At 64.9% G+C, this 21,350-nt stretch overlaps 4 protein-coding genes and 1 long non-coding RNA gene across 8 annotated transcripts in view; 2 read left to right on the top strand and 3 right to left on the bottom strand.

Annotated features, from left to right (window-relative positions):
* The first annotated feature begins 125 nt into the window (after positions 1-125).
* JMJD8 (jumonji domain containing 8) lies at positions 126-2,683 on the top strand. Of its 2 annotated transcripts, NM_001159400.1 has the most exon segments (9): positions 196-302; positions 382-465; positions 723-771; positions 861-957; positions 1,050-1,118; positions 1,187-1,306; positions 2,052-2,119; positions 2,255-2,389; positions 2,460-2,683. In NM_001159400.1, coding segments are annotated over 9 exon segments (795 nt in total). In that variant the 5' UTR covers positions 196-210; the 3' UTR covers positions 2,541-2,683.
* A 107-nt stretch (positions 2,684-2,790) lies between these two features.
* STUB1 (STIP1 homology and U-box containing protein 1) lies at positions 2,791-6,618 on the bottom strand. Its single transcript, XM_030284956.4, has 7 exons — positions 6,318-6,618; positions 5,278-5,476; positions 5,011-5,176; positions 4,784-4,874; positions 4,227-4,283; positions 4,024-4,140; positions 2,791-3,669 (listed from the first exon to the last, which is right to left on the bottom strand). Exons 1-7 carry the CDS (start codon positions 6,501-6,503, stop codon positions 3,544-3,546), a joined length of 942 nt encoding a protein of 313 aa, XP_030140816.1. The 5' UTR covers positions 6,504-6,618; the 3' UTR covers positions 2,791-3,543.
* LOC140685069 (uncharacterized) lies at positions 6,060-6,453 on the top strand. Its single transcript, XR_012058252.1, has 2 exons — positions 6,060-6,192; positions 6,227-6,453. It is a non-coding gene; the product is annotated as an uncharacterized lncRNA (long non-coding RNA).
* Positions 6,619-7,584: 966 nt separating the features above from the next.
* RHBDL1 (rhomboid like 1) lies at positions 7,585-13,796 on the bottom strand. The gene is made up of 8 exons (XM_030284943.4): positions 13,590-13,796; positions 11,042-11,200; positions 10,674-10,898; positions 9,991-10,139; positions 9,798-9,910; positions 9,446-9,546; positions 8,490-8,550; positions 7,585-8,402 (listed from the first exon to the last, which is right to left on the bottom strand). The coding sequence occupies exons 1-8, from the start codon at positions 13,626-13,628 to the stop codon at positions 8,131-8,133; spliced, it is 1,119 nt and encodes a 372-aa protein (XP_030140803.1). The 5' UTR covers positions 13,629-13,796; the 3' UTR covers positions 7,585-8,130.
* Positions 13,797-15,678: 1,882 nt separating this feature from the next.
* Positions 15,679-21,350, bottom strand: part of LOC100231218 (mitochondrial Rho GTPase 2) — a 47,037-nt gene continuing 41,365 nt past the window's right edge. For all 3 annotated transcript variants that reach the window (XM_030284915.4, XM_030284911.4, XM_030284912.4), the window contains 7 exons: positions 20,390-20,535; positions 20,209-20,309; positions 20,007-20,137; positions 19,508-19,588; positions 19,213-19,335; positions 18,843-19,045; positions 15,679-17,293 (listed from right to left, as the gene is read on the bottom strand). In XM_030284915.4, the coding sequence (XP_030140775.4) occupies positions 17,176-17,293; positions 18,843-19,045; positions 19,213-19,335; positions 19,508-19,588; positions 20,007-20,137; positions 20,209-20,309; positions 20,390-20,535 (903 nt within the window). In that variant the 3' untranslated portion in view covers positions 15,679-17,175. The remainder of the gene's footprint in view (positions 17,294-18,842; positions 19,046-19,212; positions 19,336-19,507; positions 19,589-20,006; positions 20,138-20,208; positions 20,310-20,389; positions 20,536-21,350) is intronic.

Below are 21,350 nucleotides of genomic sequence, written 5' to 3'. Positions count from 1 at the left end.
GCCCTGCGGTGTCCCGGTGTCCCCGGTGTCCCCATGCTCTTGTCCCCTTGTGCCTCACTTGAAGCCAGGAGGTGCGGCTGGCTTTCACTGCCCTTTTAAGTCATGGCCCTTACCGGGACCCGTAGCGGCGCGCCCAGCCAATGACCGTGTCCATTCGTCTCGCAGTGCATGCCGGGAGTTGTAGTTCCCGCTGTCCCGGTGCCGGCCCCCATGGCGGCGGCGCGGCTGCTGCCGCTGCTGCTGCTGCTGCTGCTGGGCTGGGTCCGGCCCGGCGCCTGCACCGACCCTCCGGGCGGCGGCTGGTGAGGGCAGGGGGCTTGCCCCGGGACCGGTCCCTGTGCCGGTCCTGGTGCCGGTACCGAGCGGAGTCTCCCGTTGCAGGCTGGCGGGCACGGTGCCGGAGGAGCCACGCTGCACCGTGGAGCGAGCGGATGCCTCCCTCACCTACCCGCTCTTCCTGCAGCGGTACGGGGCACCCGGCATGGTCCCGAACTGAGGCGGGGGCCGGGGGACAGCCCCGGTGCACCGGGCGGGCTAACGGGGAGGGGCGGGGGGAACCGGCGGGGCAGACCCGGGAGTCCCGGGGGAGAACCTGGGGGAAGGTGGTCGGGAGGGATGCCGATGCCCCGGGGTGGGTCGGGGCCGGTCCCGGTGTCCCGGGATGGGTCAGTGCTGGTCCCCGTGCTCCGCCCGTGCGGGACCCCGCTGGATGCCGCCCCCAGGTTCGCCTTCTCCCGGCCACTGATCCTCGGTGGGGTCACGGACAATTCGGTGAGTACCGGCACGGGGCAGAGGATGCCGGGTGGGACGGGGCAGAGGATGCGGAGCAGCATCCCGGCTCCCTGCGCTCCATCCCGCAGGCCTTCCGAGCCCTCTGCACCCGGGAGAAGCTGCTGGCCGCCTTCGGGCCCTTCCCGGTGCGGCTCAGCACGGCCAACACCTACTCGTACCGCAAAGGTGAGCGCGGGGCCGTGCCCGGCTGCGGGGGTCCCGCTCCCCCGTTCCCCTCTCCGTTCCCCCGTTCCGCCGCTCACTCTCCGTTCCCGCAGTGGATGTGCCGTTCCAGGAGTACGTGGAGCAGCTGCTGAAGCCGCAGGACCCGGCCCGCCTGGGCAGCGGTGGGTAGCGCCGTCCCGACCCCCGCAGCCGCCTCCCCTCGCCGGGCTCAGCTCCCGTGTCCCCCCAGACACCCTCTACTTCTTCGGGGACAACAACTTCACCGAGTGGGGCCCCCTCTTCCAGCACTATGTGCCCCCTCCCTTCCGCATCCCGGGCACCAGCCCCGCCTACAGCTTTGGGATCGCAGGTGGGTGTGCGATGGGATCGGGATGGGATCGGGATGGGATTGGGATGGGATCGATGGGATCTGGATGGGATCGATGGGATCAGGATGGGATCGATGGGACTGGGATGGGATCGGGATGGGATCGATGGGATCGGGATGGGATCGATGGGATTGGGATGGGATCGATGGGATTGGGATGGGATCAATGGGATTGGATTGGGATCGATGGGATCGGGATGGGATCGATGGGATTGGGATGGGATCGATGGGATAGGGATGGGATCGATGGGATTGGGATGAGATTGGGTTTGGGATGGGATCGATGGGATCGGTATGGGATCGGGTTTGGGATGGGATCTATGGGACTAGGATGGGATCGATGGGATTGGGATGGGATCGATGGGATTGGGATGGGATCGATGGGATTGGGATGGGATCGGGTTTGGGATGGGATCGATGGGATTGGGATGGGATCGGTGGGATTGGGATGGGATCGGGTTTGGGATGGGATCGATGGGATCGGGCTGGGATCGATGGGACTGGGATGGGATCGATGGGATTGGGATGGGATCAGGTTTGGGATGGGATCGATGGGATCAGGATGGGATCGATGGGATCGGGATGGGATCAATGGGATTGGGATGGGATCGATGGGATCGATGGGATCGGGATGGGATCGATGGGATTGGGATGGGATCGATGGGATTGGGATGGGATCGGGCTGGGGCTGGGGGCTCTCCCCAGCACCAACCCCCGCTCCCACCAGGCTCCGGCTCTGGCGTTCCCTTCCACTGGCACGGCCCTGGTTTCTCCGAGGTGATTTTCGGCAGGAAGGTGAGAACTCAGCCCTAGGGGAAGGATTTGGGGAGGGGGCAGAGAAACCAACTCCTGCCAGGTGTCCCTGGGCACGGGGAAGCCCCGCTGGGGCTGAGGGGATGTGGGAGGGGATGTGCCCCCGGTGTTTTGCAGCGCTGGTTTCTGTACCCGCCGGACCAAACCCCGCACTTCCACCCCAACGAGACGACGCTGGCCTGGCTCCAGCACACCTACCCCACGCTGCCGCCCGCCCAGCGCCCGCTGGAGTGCACCCTGCGCCCTGGGGAGGTGAGCCAGGGCTGCAGGGCACCCCAGGAGTCCCGGCCAGAGCCCTGGGACCCACTGGTGTCCCCTGCAGGTCCTGTACTTCCCTGACCGCTGGTGGCATGCCACGCTCAACCTGGACACCAGCGTCTTCATCTCCACCTTCCTGGGCTAGGACGTGTCACCACCATCCCAGCCAGGCCAGGAGCTCCAGCTCCTGCCACCCTCAGGGAAAGGCCACTGCTCTTGGGACCAACTGCCTGGGAAAGTTCTGGTTTTTACTGGTCTTTGCCCTTGGATTAAAGCTGTTCTAGTGAAGCACGCTGTGTGTTGCTACGTCCCTGGGGCAAACCTGGTCCCCCTGGGATGGCACTGATTCCCAAGCCAGGATATCCCCAAAAATGGCAGCTGTGAAGCACTCCAGGTCCTTTTCCACGTTTATTGCTGAACTTTTTTTTAATTCTTTTTATATATATATATATTCTTTTAATGGACATTGGCAAACTTCCAGAGGGTGCTCAAAAGCCAGGCAGGCCATCGGCAGACCACAACGCTGGAATCTCGGTTGGATGCAAAACTGGTGTTAATTTTTTGTGGGGTTTTTAAGGGATTTCATTAAAAGGAAGAAGAACTTTAACTCAGGTGGTTGTTCTTAGGGAACCACAGTCCCAGTGGGGAAGGGGAGGTGGGAAGCAGCCCCTTCCAGCCCTGGGGCAGTTGTTTACCAGGAAAAGCCAGAGGGTGCATCAGCATCCCAGTAAGTGGCTGTTTACTGGGAAGAGGACCCAACCCTGGCCAGGCAGGAGGTGGAAGGAGGAGGAGGAAACAACTCTAAACACAGGGAAGGACGGGGCTCCAGGTGCTCCTCCCGGCAAGCCCCCTGTGGCAATCCCCGGAGCGGGACGTGCTCTGTGGGGACTGTGGCTGCCCTGGCTGGGGGGTGACAGACATGATGGAGGAGCCAGCATTCCAACCCCCGGGCAGGTCCTGGAGCCGGAGAGGGCAGCCAGGGAGCCGTGGTGCCCGCCCAGCCGCCGCGGCTCCTCGGGAAGGGGACGTGGTGACGTGCCCTCGCCCAGCGCCAGGGCAGCCGGGGCAGAGGGGAACAGCCGGAGAGCGAGTAAGGCAGGGTGCCAGCCCGGGGAGAGCCAGCTGTGCCAGGGTGCCGCCCCGGCCCCTCAGTAATCCTCCACCCAGCCGTTCTCCGAGATGAACGCGTCTATCACCTCCTTCATGGCGAGGTTGGGGATCAGCTGGTCCTGGGTCAGGGGGCTCCGCGTCACCGGGTCGAAATGCCCCACGCGCTGCGGGGAGGAGCGTGAGGGAACCGGTTACTCCACGTGCCGCGCTCTGCCCCGAGGCGCGGGCGGCGTGAGGCCAGCGCCGCGTGGCATCTGCCCCAGCACCCCGGCACCTGCCCGCAGCAAGGGGGACAGCCCCTCAGAGGTGCCTCCCAGCAGGATGAGGGCAGGTCAAGGGGTGAGACCCCCGCCACCAAGAGCCGCCTCCGCTTTGGGCAGGGCCTGGCAGCACCTGCTCCACAGGGAGCTGCCCGGGCAGGTACCCGGGACCAAACCCAAGGAGCCTGTGGAGCCCAGAGTTGAGCGAAAAGATCCTTTCCCACCCAGGCAAGGTCCTGAGAAAGCCCCCTGCAGTACCTGGAGATGCTCCTCAATGTCCTTCCTGTCGTAGGTGATCCCGCTGGGCGTGATGCAGGGCTCTCTCATCAGCTCAAAACTGATCTTCCCACACAGGTAGTCAGGGATGTCCCGCTTCTGTCTCGAGAGAGGCACAGCTGGGTCAGGAAAGGGGAGCAGGGTACACAGAAGGTTTACAGGAGCACAGGCTGGGCCACACTCACCTTCCTCTTCTCGTCCACTTGGGAGAAGAGCTCGTCCATGTCTGCCAGGTATTTGTCCTGAAAGAGAAGCTCTTGAGGAAAAGGGGTCCCTGGTGTGCGGGGGCTACAGGACCCCAGGGAGAGCCCCAAACCTCCCATCATGGGTGCTGTGGCCGGTCCTTGGTGCCCCCTCTGCCTGTGCAGCTCCTGCCTGAAGCTGGCAGGAGCAATCCAGCTTACAAATAACCTTCCTTTGTGGGCCTATTTTTATCTGGGATTAGTCCCCAGCACCCAGACCCACATGTGGCTGAGAGCCACTTGTGTTTCCTCAGGGAACAACAGGCACAGCAGGCGTCACCGCTGCCAGGCTGGGACAAGAGGTGACAGAGCCGGGGAAGCCATCATGGGGGGACACAACAGCCCTGCAGTGGTGGCTCGAGCTGCAGAATGAAGGCTACTGTGCTGCGTCCCAAGGTCTCCCAGCTTTCACCTCACAGCTGCAGCCCTGCCGCTCCCCTGGCTGCAGCAGAGCATGAGGACGAGGATGTGGACGGGGAAACCCCCAGCCCCCCACTCACGTGTTTGGCCTCGATGCTGGCCAGCTGAACACGGCTCCGGCTCTCGTCTGTGTTTTCCTCCTGCTGAGTCTTTCGGCACTCCGCCAGCTCCCTGGGACAGAGTGGAGATCAGGAGGATGGGGGAACACTGTCACCCCCTTCCCTGCTGTAGGGCTCTGCAGAGACACCTCACACAGAGCTGTGAGAGCCTGGTGGCACTCAAAAAGCTTCTCCAGGTGCCCCGTTACCTCTCCTTCTCGGCCACGATCAGCTTGGTCAGGTGGGAGTGCAGCTCGTTCTCCTGGTTGATGCGCTTCTCCTCGATGCTGTTCCAGCGCTTCTTCTTGGCGATGCGCAGCGCACTGGGGATGTCATCCCCGAAATTCAGCCGCTGCTCCTTGGCGAGGTTGTAGGCTGGGGAGAGAAAGGGCACCTCAGTGCCAGCGTCCCTGCCGCCCTCCCTGGCCCTTTCCCAGCAGACAGGAGCAGGGGACGGTGGCAGCGTGCCCGCTCACCTCTCTGCAGGTTGGCGATGGCCTCGTCGTAGTTTTCCATCTCCATCTGGCACTGGCCCAGGAAGAAGTGAGCCTTGACGGACTGCCCGTCCAGCTCCAGCGCCCGCTTGCAGTCGGCCAGCGCCTTGTCGTGCTGCTGCATCTTCAGGTAGCACAGGGCCCGGTTGGTGTAGTACACGGCCACCAAGGGGTTCCGGTTCTGCAGGGACAGGCCCATGTCGGTGCTGGCGCTCGGGGACAGCCTGGTGACTCGGTGAGCCAGCGGCACGGCGCTGTCACCCTGGGCAGGGACAGCCAGCAGTGCCAGCCGGGGCGTGCACCCCGTGGGGAGGTGCTGCCATGGATTGGGGACAGGCTGGGGCTGGTCCCCATAGGGCAGCCCATGTCCCTGCCCCCAAAGGGGACTGTCCCCCTGGCACCTCGGCTGTCCCAGGCTGGGTCTGCCCTACCCAGCACAGCCCAGGGACAGTGCGGGGCTTAGGGAAACAGGCTCAGGGGGGCAGGGCAGGCCAGCTTGGAGTGGGGTGGGGAGAGGATGGGCTGGGGGTGTCCAAGTCCAGAGAGTGGGCTGGGGTCAGGGGGTGCCTAGTCCAGGCCCAGGATGGGGGGAAGCAGGCCCAGAGCTGTGTCCAGCCCTCCCCAGGAGGAGCCAGGCTCAGGGAGGGAACAGTGTCCAGATTAAAAGGTCCCATGTCAGGAGTATCTTGGCCAGGCCTGAGGAAGAACAGTGCCCAGCCGAGGAGGTTCCATCCTGCTGATGTCCAGGCCAGGGCTCGGGAGATGTCCAGGCAGGGGGGAGGCAAGATGGATGTCCCATCTTGCGGGAGTCAAGGCTCGGTGTGTGGGGGGGGTGTCCCATCCCTGGGACAGGGCTGGTCAGGCCAGGTCCGGGCGGGTGTCCAGGCCAGGGGGGAGGTTCCAGCCCGGGGCCATCGAGGCCAGGGGGGAGGTTGGTGTGTCCCGTCCCGGGGGTACCCAGGCCGGGGCGTCCCCTCCCCGGGGCCGGTCCCGCTCGGGCCGGGGGCGCCGGCGGGACTCACGATGGCGCGGCCGTAGCAGGCGGCGGCCTCGGGGTACTTGCGGCCGCCGAAGAGCCGGTTCCCCTGCTCCTTGTGCTCCTGCGCGCTGTGGCTCTTCTCGGGGCTGCCGCCGCCCGCGCCCCCCGCGCCCGGTCCCGCCGCGCCGGGCCCCGCCGCGCCGCCCTCGCGCTCCTCCTTGCCCTTCATGGCGCGGCCCGGGCCGGCGCTGGGGCCGCGGCTCCGCTGGCTCGGCGGCCCCGGGGCTCCGGCGGCTCCGGCGGCTCCGCTCCGCCGCTCCGGCCGCGCACTGCGACAGCGCCGCTTCCGGGGCGGGGCGGGGGCGGGGCTTGGGGGGCGGGGCATACGGCGGGAGCGGGGTGCTGATTGGTGGGCGGTGCTGATGGTTAAGGGGCGTGGTTATGTATATTAGGGGCGTGTCCCGTCAGCCGGGATGGGCGTGGCTCCCTTGGGGGGCGGGGCTAAGGCGAGCCTGGCGAGGGGCGTGGTCAGTGGCGGTGGGCGTGGCCTGAGTGTGGGTTATGGAATTGAATTGGGAATGATGGATGAGGGGATTGGGGTGTGGTTTGTGGGTTTGTGGGGTTTAATGGGGTTTGTGGGGTTTGTGGGGTTTGATGGGGTTGATGGTGTTTATGGGGTTTGATGGGATTGATGGTGTTTATGGGTTTATGGGGTTTGATGGGGTATTTGGGGTTTTTGGGGTTTATGGGGTTTTATGGGGCTTGATGGGGTTTGTGGGGTTTATGGGGTTTGATGGGGTTTATGGGGTTTATGGGGTTTGGTGGGGTTTATGGGGTTTGTGGGGTTTATGGGGTTTGATGGGGTTTGATGGGGTTGATGGTGTTGATGGTGTTTATGGGGTTTGATGGGGTTTGATGGGAGGGGGGCGTACAGAGGGGCGCAGGAGGATGGATGAGGGGCCTGGCTGGAGGGGACGGGGGTTAAAAGGGGTGTTGGGGGTGTGAAAAGGGGGATGGGGGAGGCGGCATGGAGCTGATGGGGGGGTTGGGGACGGGGGACTCGCTGTGGGGTGGGTGTGAGTAGGGGGCTGGGAGTGCATGGGGCGGGTGGTCTGCAGACCCCCCTCACCCCGTGCCCCAACCCCGCGGGGCCCGGCGGGTGCCGCTCCACTTATCCCGGAGCTTTCTGCTCCAGTAACTCCCGACCCCGCTGAGCCCCCCCGGGCCGGGCAGCCCCGGCACCCGCCCTGCCCCCCATCGGGGGTGGGGGCACCCCAAAACCCTCGCCCCCATAGAGACACGAGCCCCCGCAGTGTGCAAAATATTTATTTATACTTCAAAAAGGTCTGGGGGGGGTCAGAGCGGGGACCCCCCGCGCCCCCATCCCGAGGCAGCAAGGCGGGGTCGGGGCGCGGGGAGGGGGGGCTGTGCCCCGAGGGCACTGCCAAAAAATGAGTTGTGCCGGTCTCAGCCGATTCCTGCCGGGCTCTCCCCACATCCTTCTTTTTTTTTATCTTTTTTTATTATTCCTCTTTCTTTTATTTATATTTATTTTGGCATAGAAAAATAAATCGCTCCTCTTTTGGCACCAGTCCTCCGTGTGAAAGTGCAGGTCCCGGGAAGGGTCCCGGGGGTCCCGGGGGCTGTCCCGGCCCGGTTCCTTCCCGGGGGGCGGTACCGGGGCAGGGCCGGAGCGGCCTTTGGGGACGGGGGCGGCGGGGGGAACCGGGGCGGGGGCGGCGCGCTCGTAGCACCGAGGGGACAGGCGGGCGGGGGTGGCCTGTCCCCATGTCACGCGCGGGGACCCCCCCAGCCCCTCCGCCGGGCTCGGGAACCAAACGAACCGCAGGGTCGGGCTAGGGCGGCGGGGGGATCTGTGCCCCCAGCAGGTCGTAGGCGAAGATGTTCCAGAAGACGGCGAAGAGCAGGAAGGTGCCGTAGGAGAGCAGCAGCACCCACCAGCCGCACTGGTCCTGCAGGCTCTCCTCGTAGCTGCGCAGGATGGTCAGCCCCATGCTGATGCCCACGATGGCCCCCGCCAGGTGCGCCATGAAGCTGGGCTGGGGTCCCGAGGCCGGCAGCGGCGGGGAGAAGCGGAGCCACACGGCGCGACCCACCTCGGAGCTCACTGCGGGACGGGCGGGAGGTGCTGAGCCCGCCCGGGGCTGCGGGACCGGGCAGAGGGACGGGACCGAGGGATGGGGACGGTACTCACTGCACACCAGCGCCAGCACCATCCGCAGCAGCTTGTAGGGACAGCGCATCCCGGCCCAGTTCTGCGGGAACGGAGCGGGGATGGATGGATGGATGAGGGATGGATGGATGGATGGATGGATGGATGGATGGATGGATGGATGGATGGATGGATGATGGATGGATGGATGGATGATGGATGGATGGATGGATGATGGATGGATGGATGGATGGATGGATGGATGGATGGATGGATGGATGGATGAGGGATGGATGAGGGATGGATGGGTGGATGGATGATGGATGGATGGATGGATGGATGGATGGATGGATGGATGGATGGATGGATGATGGATGGATGGATGGATGGATGGATGAGGGATGGATGGATGGATGGATGGATGGATGGATGGATGGATGGATGGATGATGGATGGATGAGGGATGGATGATGGATGGATGGATAGATGGATGGATGGATGGATGGATGATGGATGGATGATGGATGGATGGATGGATGGATGAGGGATGGATGGATGGATGGATGATGGATGGATGATGGATGGATGGATGATGGATGGATGGATGGATGAGGGATGGATGGATGGATGGATGATGGGCTGGCACAAACAAAGCTCCAGCACAGAGGTGGGGACTGCTGCCAGAGCCCCTGGAGTGCCCCGTGGAGCCCCCTCAGGTCCCTGCTCCTCCCCACCCACACCCACCCCATGATGCCACCCAAGGTGGTCCCTCTGTGACAGTGCCACCCCTAATGCCACCCCACAGCATCCCCCACCAATGCCACCCACCCACAGTGCCAGCCACCCCATGGCATCCCCCCATGATGTCCCACCACCGTGCCCAACCTGCAGACAGCTCCCGTCCCCATTGTCACCCCATGGCATCCCCCACCATGCTGCCCACCCTACAGAGTCATCCACCCCTGTCCCCCCTCTGTGTCCCCTCGTCCCCTGCTGACCATGACGACGTTGGCGAGGTGAGCAGAGCAGAGGGCGTAGACCCCCCCGGAGCCCCCGACCAGGGGGGCCCTCATGTCCGTGATGGAGACGGTGAGGGAGCCTGGGGGCACAGACAGGGCTCAGCACGGGGTCTCACCCCCACAGCATTAATTAATTGCTGTCTACATTAATTAATTACGGCCTGCATTGCCCCCCAGCCCCTGGCCAAGTGATGCTGGCACTGCAGGGTGGCAGCCAGCAGAGCCCAGCATCCCCACCAAACTCGGTGTGACCTCCCCGTGCCCCCCCGGGCTGGTGACAGGGACCGGGAGGAGGTGATGGGGACAGTCCCCCCCTTTGGGCAGCACGCACCTGCCAGGACCCCGGCCAGGTAGAGGAAGCTGATGCGCAGGATGCCGTGCACCATCTCCAGGGGCACCCCGATCATCAGCTGCAGGAGGGCGTTGAACCCCAGCTGCTCCAGCCTGCCCGGGCACAGGAGGGGACAGGCTCAGCCTGCACCGCCCCCGGGGTGTCCCCAGTGTCCCCCCCTGGCAGGACCTACCCCACGTGCATGAACATGTAGGTGAGGAAGCGCCAGGCGCGCGCCCGGTGCCCGGGGTGATAGACCAGGGGGCTCTTCATGTACTCGGGGTGGTAGGTCTGCAGCACCCACTTGTTCAGCCGGGCCCCGTAGCACAGGAACACGATGATCTGTGACAAAGCCCGTGGCTGTCACCCCCCTTCACCCCACAAGGGCACCAGGATGTCACAGCTGCGGTCACCCATCCCCACTGCCCTGGATCTGAGTCCCACACGTGGGCACAAGGACATCACAGACGGGGTCCTCACTCCCTTCACTCCAGATGTGAGTCCCCCAAGGGCACCAGGACATCACAGCTGGGGTCACCGTTCCTTCTACCCTGGATCTGAGCCCCTCCGTGGGTCCCATCCATGGGCACAAGAACATCACCACTGGGGTCACCCATCCACCTCTGTCTGGGGTCTCAGCACCACCACGGACACCAGGACATCACAGCGAGGGCCACCCAAACCTTCACCCCATATCTGAGCCCCTCTGTGAGCACCAGAACATCACAGCCCCACTGCCCCACGTGGGGCACCCACATGGGCACAAAGATGTTGCGTCCAGGGTCACCCATCCCTTCATGCCAGCTCAGCGTGCCCCAGCAGCTCCCAAGGTCCGGGACCCTCCCGCGGGGCCAGCCGGGCACCCCGGTGCCGTACCTGGGTGAGGGTGACGGCTGCCATGAAGACGGGGGGCGGGCAGGTGCGGTGCTGGTAGAAGTACCAGCGTCGGTCCATCTCGCAGGGCAGGATCTCGTAGGCCACGTAGCGGACGAAGCGTTTGTAGATGCCCAGGCCAGTCTCATCCAGCAGGACATCGCGGGGCAGTGCCCGCTGCCCGTTGGCGATGGCGCGTTTGAAGCTGCTGGAGCGTTTGCTGCTGATCTGAGGGGAGAGACAGCTCGGCACGGCCCCGCCACCCCCCCAGGGCACACCCTGGGGCCCGCCGGTGTCTGCCCCCTCCCCGGGGACACCGGGAGGTGCCCACCGCCCTCCCCGGGCTGGCACCCGCGCTGCCGGGCACTGACCAGGTCTACCAGCTCCTGGTAGCAGACCTGCCCCTCGTCGTTGCCCTGTGCCAGGGCCACCAGCATGTCGAGCTTGGCGGGGTCCAGGGGCAGCTCATGGCTGTGCACCAGGCTGGCGAAGGTCTCCACGCCGATGAAGCCGGTGTTTTCGGGGTCGAGCTGCGGGGCACGGCACGGAGCATCACGGCGGGGCCGCGGCTGCGGTTCCCTGCCCGGCTGGGGACACCTCCCGCCGCCCCCGGTGCCTCACGCCCGGCTCCGTGACACCCATCCCCGCCTGTGCCCCGTGAGGTGCCCGGTGCCGTGCCGCTGTCCCCGGCTCCGTGACACCCATCCCCGCCTGTGCCCCGTGAGGTGCCCGGTGCCGTGCCGCTGTCCCCGGCTCCGTGACACCCATCCCCGCCTGTGCCCCGTGAGGTGCCCGGTGCCGTGCCGCTGTCCCCGGCTCCCCGAGGCGCAGCCGACACTCTCCCACTCAGTTATTTCTCGCCGCCAGCAGCCTGCCAGCCGGGAAGTCACCAAGCTAAACACACGCGCAGCCCTGGCACCAGCCTCCTCCTCCTCCTCCTCCTCCTCCTCCTCCTCCCGCTCCTCCCGCCGCCCTTGCCGCCGGCCGCACCCCGCGCCACCCTCGGGGCACCCCGAACCTCCACGGACAGCGCCCCACGGGCACCCAGCGCCCCGGGGTGCCCGACACGGACCGCTCATGGGCACAGAGTGCCCGGGATGGCACGGGAGAGCGGAGCTGGGGAGAGGCACCCACGGGCAGAGCACAGCCCCTGCAATCACCCTGAGGTGCTGTGGGGTTTGCTCCTTGTTTCTGCAGGGAGGGGAGTGCGGGACAGGAGCCTCACCCTCGTGGGGTGGGCAGGAAAGGAGTGCTTGGGACATGGGATCCTCTCCCCACCGGGTGGGCACCCTGTCCCTCCCTGTTCCCCCGGCAGGAAACAGCCACAGCCTCTTCCCAAGGGGGTTTGGCTGCCCGGAGAGGGGTGCAGGGTGGGATGAGGGTGCAGGGTGGGATGAGGGTGCAGGGTGGGATGAGGGGTGCAGGGTGGGATGAGGGTGCAGGGTGGGATGGGGGTGCAGGGAGGGATGGGGGTGCAGGGAGGGATGGGGGTGCAGGGAGGGATGGAGGGTGCAGGGTGGGATGAGGGGTGCAGGGAGGGATGGGGGTGCAGGGAGGGATGGGGGTGCAGGATGCGATGAGGGGTGCAGGGTGGGATGAGGGGTGCAGGGGGGGATGAGGGGTGCAGGATGGGATGAGGGGTGCAGGGTGGGATGAGGGTGCAGGATGGGATGGGGGTGCAGGATGGGATGAGGGGTGCAGGGAGGGATGGGGGTGCAGGGTGGGATGAGGGGTGCAGGGTGGGATGGGGGTGCAGGGTGGGATGGGGGTGCAGGGTGGGATGAGGGGTGTAGGGTGGGATGGGGGTGCAGGGTGGGACGAGGGGTGCAGGCAGCACCTGCAACCTCTCAGCAGCCACCAGCCCATGGGAGCAGCCCCAGCCATGGGGGGCGGGAGCACCCTGGTGTCACCCGTCCCCCTGCCCCACACCCGTCACCCCACAGGCTCCACGTGTGTGTGTCACGCCGGGACCTGGCACACGCTGTCCCCATGCTGGCACACGCTGAGCCACCGGCCCCAAGAGCGCCAAGAGCCCTGTCAGCACCCAGGGAACCCCTTTCTGCTTTTGGGGTGCATGTCCCCCCACCCCAACCTCACTGGCACCCTGCGACCCCCCGGGAGGGCCCAATCCCCAGCCCCCAGCCCCCAGCACTGCTCATTCCCGGGGAAGATGCTGCTCATTCCCGACGAGCTCGGGCTCACACGGGGTCCCTGTGCCCGAGGGTGGGTGACATGGGGGACAGCACCGCGGCTCCCGGGCCGGGGGACTCAGCCAAGGTCACGGAAACAGCGGGGGGCGAGTGGGGGATCAGTTCATTTTCCTGACCCGCGGGAAATTCCAGCCCCGTGCCCAGGGAAGAGCTGCCAGCTGGGCCAGGGCAGGGTGGGGATGGAGGGACGAGGCGATGGAGCTCAAGGGGGGCCGGTGGGGGCCGGGGGACCGCGGGTGGAAACCCCCGGAGGCCCCGCGGTGCCGCGAGCAGAGCCCCACGCCGCGCAGCGCTGATGCTCCACGGCCTCATCCCGCAATCAGGTCACGGGGGTGGGTGCAGACCCCCGCCCCGCCGGCGGGACCGAGCCCACGGCACCCCCGGGGCTCCACCCGGCACCCAAACCCCCGTGCCCAACACCCCTCGTCCTTGAGGGCGCACCGGGCGGAGGGAGAGGCCACAAGTGAGATGAGCCGCGCGTTCTCAGCGGCACAAGGCGGGGGATGCCCCGGGGCGGCGAGGAGGGGCACCGAGGGGCGCTGGCGGGGGTGGCACGGCCGCGGTGGCCGCCCTGAGCGGGCAGAGATGCCCGCTGCGCGCCAGCCGTGCCCGGTGCGTGCGAGCATCCCCGCCCCGGTAGCGACGGCCGGTGTCCGGTGGGCCCCCCCCCGAGCGCAGCCCGGTGCCCGGTGCCCCCCGGGAGGCTCACCTGCTCCTGGATCAGCTGCAGCAGGGAGCTCCTGTCCATGCACCCGGCGGGCTGAGGGCTCCGCCGCTCCCCCGCGCCCGGGGCCGGCGAGCCGGGCAGGGGAGCGGCGCGGGCGGCGGCGGCGGCGGCGGGGGCGGCTCTCCCCGCCAGCCCCGCGTTGCGGCGGGCCCGGGAGCGAGCGGCGAGCGGCGGCGCCGGGAGCCGCCGATGGCAGCGGGGCGACGGCGGCGGCGGGGGCGGGAGCGGAGCCGAGCGGAGCCGCCCCCGCCGCAGCGCGCGGCGCAGCGCCCCCCCCTCCCCGCACCCCCTCCCGCCGCCGCCGCCGCCGCGCGGGGAACCGGGACCCGCCCCGCACCGCCCCGCCGGCAGCGCCGGGACACGGCCCACGGCACGGGCGGAGAGCCCACACCCGGCACTCGCAGCGCGGGATGGTGCCGGCAGCCCGGTACGGCTGCGGACATCCCGGTACCGGTACCCACATCCCGGTATGGGAACCTGCATCCCGGTATGGGAACCTGCATCCCGGTACAGGAGCCTGCATCCCGGTACAGGTACCCACATCCCGGTATGGGAACCTGCATTCCAGTATGGGAACCTGCATCCCGGTACAGGTACCCACATCCCGGTACCGGTACCCACATGCCAGTACCGGTACCCACATCCCAATATGATAACTACATCCTGGCATGACACCTGCATCCCAGTGTGGTATCTACATCCCAGTACTGGTACCCACATCCCAGCCCAGTTCCTGCCTCCCAGAACAGCTCTGTGGATTCCTGCATCCCGCTCCCCATGTCCCAGCACTGATACCCACACCTGCTATGGGACCTGGGTCCTGCTGTGATCTCTGTGTCCCTGGACAGGGTCTGCATCCTGGAATGGGAACCTGTGTTCCATTTCCAGTGCTGCATCCCACCCAGGTCCATGTATTCCTGTGTCCACATCTCGGTATGTGGTTTTGCAGCTGCACCTTGCTAGAGGAATCCATTTGCAGTCACCTGTGCCAGATTCAAACATCCCCTCATGCTGACCCTGCACCCACAGGCCAGCCCAGCCCAGGTACATCCCGCATGGCACAGGGGCCACAGAGCCTCCCCTGCTGTCCCCTGCCCAGCACCGTGCTCAGGGGACAGCCTGGCACTGCGCCCCTGCAACTGGCACCTCTACAGGATGTGCCCAGCGTCACCCAGGCCGGGCTCCCCTGGATCCCCAGACAGGGCAGGCATGTCCCCAGGAGCCACCCCTGGTACTGTCCCCACTTCCCAGAGCCACGGCTCAGCCCCACGGAGGTGCCCAGGGAGCTCTGGGCTCCCCAGCCCTCCAGGCCTTTCCCTGGGGACGGGCTGGGGTCCCACGGCCCTGCCACGCGTGTGCCCTGCCCCACAGCCGTGTCTGTGCCCCACACCAGCGTTGTTCATACCCAGCAGGGCACGTGTGCCCGCAGCTCCCGTGGGATCCAGCCTGATTTGGAGTCACCCGGGAGCAGCGCGTGTCCGTCCCCCTCGGGATCACCTCCTCTGCTGGCACGGCAGCACGGGGCTGTCCCCCATCCCTGTCCCCTGGCTGGCTGTGTGGGAAGGGTCTCCTCTCCCACCCCACAACCCCTCATGGGGGAGCGGTCCGACCCCATCCAGGGCCAGTGCAGAGGCTCTGGAAAATCCTTTTCTCCGGCTGCGCCCACATTCCCTGTGCCCAGAGCCCGTGGCTGAGGCTGCAGAGACAGAAATAGCTGAGGGAAAAGCTGCCATGGCAAAACAGGAGCAGGGAGGGAAGGTGGAACAGCCCTGGGAGATGCAGGTGAAGGGGGAAAGTGTCTGCAGAAGTGGGGAGCCCCAAACCCCACATGGGGATGGGCACAGAGATCCACAGAGCCCAGGAAGCCCCTGGGCAGAGAACCACGGGATGGATCCATCACCTCCTTCCCATCTCTCCACCCTGGCTGGTACTTGTACAAGGATCCGTGTCCCCAAGCACCTGGCCAGCCCCAAGCCTTGTCCCACCACACCAGGCCCTAAATGGCAGAAACTGCCCCCAAACGGGGCAGCCCGGGCAGGGTCCTGCTCCCCAGGTGACACAGGACACGGTGTGCAAGCGCAAGGTGTGTAAAAATTTATTTTGCTGTAGAGAACAAACTCCAAACATTCCAGCCCCAGCAGATGTGGAGCACGGAGACACCAGGCACGGGCCCGGCTGGCAGAGCCACGCACGGTGGGCACAGAGAAGGACATTGAACACGAGGGACGTGGCCCTGGCGGTGCCCGATGGGCAGAGCAGCTCCAGCACAGGCAGGGACACCCGGCTGGGGACAGCAGGATGGGGACACCACCCTGGGGGTGTCCCTGGGTGCTACCCTGTGATTTCTCCATCCCCTCGCTGGCTCCAGGCCACGATAAAACATTTAAATAGACAAAACACAGAAAAAGCAGCTCTGGGTGCAACCCTGAGCGTGCTGGGGAAGGCCAGGCTGGTGGCAGGGCCAGGCTGGTGGCAGGGCCAGGCTGGTGGCAGGGCCAGGGCTGATCCAGGCTCCCCTGGGGGGACAGGAATGCAGGGATGGGGGCTGGCCTTGCTCTTTGGGACTTGCAGACAGGGACGTTGCCCCAGTGGGTGCTGAGCTCAGCCCCAGCAGCTGAAACCAGCTCAGGTGTGGGCAGGGCACAGGAGACAGGACAGAAGGAGCTTCCAGTGGTGGCAGGAGAGGCAATGCCCAGAGCCCCACAGAGGGGACAGCAGGTCACAGGGCCTGCCTAGGGCACAGTGTGGCACCAGCTCAGTGATGGCACTGCCAGGGGAAGATTGGGCACACAGTGGGCATCCAACGCCCTCCCAGAGCCCTGCAAATCCTGGTGGCCATGAAGGGAGGGGCCAGGCCAAACAGGAGGCAGGAAAGGAGGGCGGATGGACCCGGAGCCTGGTGCACCTCACAGGATTCTTGTGTAGGAACAACAGGAAGGAGCTGAGGACAAACCCTGGCTGCCACTGTCCCCCCTGGTCCCGGCAGGAGGGGCCAGGCCTGACCACACGCTGGGGCTGGGGGTGTCGGTGCCCGGCCCCCCTCCCCGGCTGCCTTTGCCAGCGCTGGCTGAGGGAAAGCGGGGCAGGAGATGGAGCTGTGCCCCAGGGAGCCGCAGCCATGAGCTCATCTGACAGCTCAGCTGCTGCTGGAGCTCCCACAGGCCCCGGGAGCGTTGTGCCCTCCAGAATTGAGGGCACCAGAACAGCCCTCAGCGGAGGGGATGTGCCCAGTCCAACAGACACTGAAACACTCATGTTTGAGCTTAAAAACAAGCGTTAAAAAAATGGAACAGAATAGAAGATGAGGGTGATCCTCCAGCTGCTGGCGAGGCAGAGCTCTCCTGGCAGAGCTGCTTGCCCTGTGGCCACAGGGGCCAGGAGGCCACGGGGTGAGGCTGGCCGGTGCCAGGGGTGGATGCTGCTGGTGCTGAGAGGTTTGGCTGCACTGCTCTGCAATCCAGGCTGGGGCAAGGGAGGATTTCCTACCAGGGCCCAGCCTGAGGCGGGGCCCCTCTGGGCGTCGCTGGGGATGGGAGCTGGTGTCACAGGGACGAGCGGGGAGTGGCTCTCACTTGTTCTTGGCCAGCAGGCGGTACAGGGTGAAGCCCACCAGCGCCGTCACCGCCGCCCCCAGCGCCAGCCGCAGCCAGAAGGACGCGACTCCCAACTCCACGGCGTTCAGGTGGCTGCAAGCAAACACAGGAGAGGCTGCTGAGCGTGGCTGTGCCGCTGCTCCCACCCCAGCAGCGAGGCTGGGGGTGCCAGGGGTGAGCCCAGCACAGGGGGAACAGCCCAGTGAGAATCGGAGCGATTCCCCGTCCCTGCAAGCGGAGCTCTCGTCACCGGGCATCACCATCCAGCCACGGGAGGGCTGTGGGGCGGATGTGGCTGTCCCCTCCCCTGCCCTGGAACAGCTCTCCAGCACCTCAATAATTATACAGGTATCTGCCTTTCTAGGTCAAGCTGCCTTTCCAACTCCCAGTGCACGGAGAGCCGGGATGCCACCACGGGGACACTGGTGACAGGGACCAAAGGGCAGCGAGGGACAGGGCCCGGTGCTGCCCCAGTGTACACATTCCCTTCCCAAACACGTGCTGTCCTGCACTAACGTGCTGCTCTCCTCTCTCTCCATCCATAATTCATTCCCCACTACATCGGGGGAGCACAGCCAATCCCCGGCCCTCCATTACGCTGTTATTTATTTATACCACATACCCTAAGATATATTAAGAATATTTAAATTTTAATACTGCAGAGGGGAGGAAAAAAAACGGCGTCAGCTCTAAAAATAAAGTTGTTTATTGAAAAGAAGCTGGAGGGAAAACTACTCACTAGTAATCCCATCCTGCCTTCCAACGCTCCCACATGCTCTCCCCGCCAGGGCTCAGCCCTGGAGCTGGGCTCGCCCTTCCCAGCCCCAGAGCAGAGTGATTCCACTCACAAGGATCCTCCTCCCATCCCACAGCCCCCTCACCTCCTCTGACCTGCCTGGCGCTGTCCTACCCCATTCCCAGCCCCTCTGGGGTGCAGCTCCTCCCAGAGACAGGCTGTGTGACAGAGGTCTTGCTTCACTGACCTCTTTTTCAGTCTGATCCTTCTCATCGGGAGAAAATAGCTGCCACCCCCCCCACCCCCCCGTGGGCCTTGGCAAACTAAGCTGGCTACTCCTCTTCAGCATTTTTTATCTTAGGCTTCAAAAATAAACACTCCTGTGGCAGGATCTATCTACTAAATCTGCCAGAGACGTACACACAGGCAGAAGAAAACCTCCCCCCTCTGCAATTAGAGGAACAAGTGGCTTTTCTGTTTCAACTATTTGTATAAGCACATGACAGGATCACAGAACCCTGCAATGGTTTGACTGGAAAGGAACCTTAAATCTCATCTCATTCCACCCCTGCCATGGGCAGGGACACCTCCCAGTGTCCCAGGCTGCTCCAAGCCCCATCCAGCCTGGCCTTGGGCACTGCCAGGGATCCAGGGGCAGCCACAGCTGCTCTGGGCACCCTGTGCCAGGGCCCCCCCGACCCTCCCAGGGAACAATTCCTTCCCAATATCCCATCTAATCCTTCAGCTTAAGGCCATCCCCTCTTGTCCTGTCACTGCATGCCCTAGATGACACCAAAAGCTGCAGAGAAACCAAAACAAAAGCAATATGGCAGAGGCAAGGCTGGGATACAGCCCCCTCCCCAGGCTGTGCTCCCACCAGAGCCCCCCCATGGGAAGGATACTAACGGGAAGGTGGCAGCAGTGGCCAGTTTGGTGTAGACAGCGGTGCTGGGCGGTCCCTGGCTGTGGCAGGAGAAGGGGAAGGGTGGAGGGAGGCAGTGCTTGTAGCAGAACTCAGCTGGCAAGAGCCCTGGCTGCTGGCTGGCTTCTGGCAGGTCTGTCTTGGAGGCCACGAAGACACAGGGGATCTGGCTGTCCACGTAGTGCTGCTGCAGAGAGAGAAACCCCAGTCAGGGGCTGAGGACCAACCCCTGGCAGAGACGGGACTGCCACGAAGGCTGATGTCCCCCAGGCCCCTGGTGAAGTCAAACAGGACCCCTGTGGTTGCCCAGGACTACTGTGAAGCCCCCCAGGGTCCCTGGCACAGGGTCCCTACCTTATAGATGCTGGCACAGTAGCTGAAGGATTTGGGGTCGCTCAGGCTGTAGATGAAGCAGGCGACGTCGCAGGCTGTGTCCGACGGCTTTGAGAAGGTGGTGTCAGCACTGACCTCGTACAGCTGGGGCAGAGAGAGGGGACAGGGGTGTGGCACTGCAGTGTCCCTCCTCACACCGGCACATGGACCGTGCCAGCAGAGCCACAGGCACGGCCCAGCCCCCTGTGCCAGGATACAGGGACACAGCCCAGCCCTGCTAAGAGCCAGGCACCATTCCCTGCTCCCCCAGACTTACTATGAGGTACTTCTCCTGGCCATTGACCTGCACTGTGTTGATGGTGTAGAGGGATGGCTGTCCTGGGCTCTCCCTCTGGGCCTGTCACAAGGAAAACACCGTCTCAGGCAGTGGGGACAGGAGCAGCGCTGGGTGAGAACTGTTTCACACTGCCCTGAGCCCCCAGGCTGAACCAACAGCCCCTGAAGGGCAGCCAGGGCCTGTGGTGAGACACGGGGCTGCTGCTAACAGGCAGGGAAAGTCAGCACCACTGTGGCCAGAGCAGGGAAAGGCACAGCCCCTGGGGACAAGCAGAGGGAGCAGACCCACTGCTTTAGCCACAATAAGGACACCAAAGCCACCAGCATGGAGAGGGTGTGACGCACAGGCAGGGAGGGCATCACACAGGGGTCTGGCCAGGGGCAGGGAGGTGCCACCATGGGACAGATCGCTCCAGGTCCCCCGGCTGTGCCTCCTGCTCCACCCTGGGAGCGTGGCCAGGCAGGGAGCAGCCACTCACCGCCAGGCTCCTGCCGAGGAAGGCCTGCAGGAAGGCGGACTTGCCTGCGCCCCGCGCTCCCAGCACCTTGCACAGGAAGACATTCCTCTGGGTCTGTCCTTTCTCCAGGTCAATCCTCTTCTCCCGGGTCACTGGCAGGAGAGAGGGTGGTGAGAGCCAGGAGGGACTCGAGCTGTGACAGAAGGGGAGGGCATGGCTGTACCTGTGAGGGCTTGGGTCTGGGAGTCCTGCTCCGAGAGGATGGGGTAGCCCAAGTAGCCCAGGCACTCCAGGCAGCGCCGTACGTCCAGGTAAGCCACGAGCCTGGAGAGACAGGGCACGCCAGGAGGGTCAGCAAGGGCTGAGTGACGTGACCGAGGGCCAGGGAGAGGGACTGAGCTTACGTCCACTGGCAGAGGAATCCATGCAGGGAAAGCAGGCCTTTATCAGTGGTGCATACCGTGTTGTAGAGCTCGGGGCCCCAGGGCACGCAGGGGAACACGCTGAAGAAGTTCTGCAGCTCTGTGTGCGACAGGGCTCCATCCTGGTCCTGCCAAAACACAGGGAGTCACCAGGGGAGGCAGGAGCCAGCCTGTGCCCAGAGGGGGCCCTGCCCCACCGGCCACCTCCCCGCTGTGCCCCGTCACAGGGATCCCATCGATGGCAGAGATCGATCGACCGCAGCGAGGCCGGAGCTGGGCGAGCTCAGAGCCCGTGCCTCAGGGACTGCCAGCGCTGCACAACAGCAAACAAGCTGTGGGATTGCAGCTGCAACCAGGCAGGACTTGTCCACGCCCACCCCACAGCCTGAGCTGCTGCTCCTGGCAGTCCTGGAGGCAGCTGTCCCACAGCAGCCTGCATCAGGCCAGCCTGGCCTTCCACAGGCCAGCTCGGCACTCGGGCTGCTGTGCCTGAAGGGGACCTGCTGATGCCTGGGCACCCAGGGATGTGCATCCACTCAGTTCTGCCATTCCCCATGGCTACAGAGCTGACCTGGACACACAGGGATGTGTGTCCACCCTCTGCTGCCGTTCCTGAGCCACTCCCCGTTGCCACAGAGCTGCCATACCCCAGATGCACACCAATATCTGAATAGCCAGTCCGAGCAGGTGCATGAGATCCAATACATCCCCTTCTCCCACGCCCCAAGAGCCTGAGTTTGGCACAAACGTGTTGCTTTTTCTCCAGCCTGGCAGCCCTCCACCAGGCTGGCAGATGCTGGTGTTCGGTCCATGGCTGCTGGCCAGCAGCTGTGCCCACTTCCCAGCCTGCCTCCCTGCCCAATTCCCTGCCTGCTGCAGCCAGGGCACTACAAGGGCCACGCCAGCTCGATGCCAACTCAGACCCAGTCCCTCAAAATCCAAA

Source organism: Taeniopygia guttata, chromosome 14 (genome assembly GCF_048771995.1).
Source record: "Taeniopygia guttata chromosome 14, bTaeGut7.mat, whole genome shotgun sequence".
Lineage (NCBI taxonomy): Eukaryota > Metazoa > Chordata > Aves > Passeriformes > Estrildidae > Taeniopygia > Taeniopygia guttata.
The sequence above is the reverse complement of the archived record's forward strand: the minus strand, read 5'-3'. Positions and strand labels throughout refer to the sequence as shown.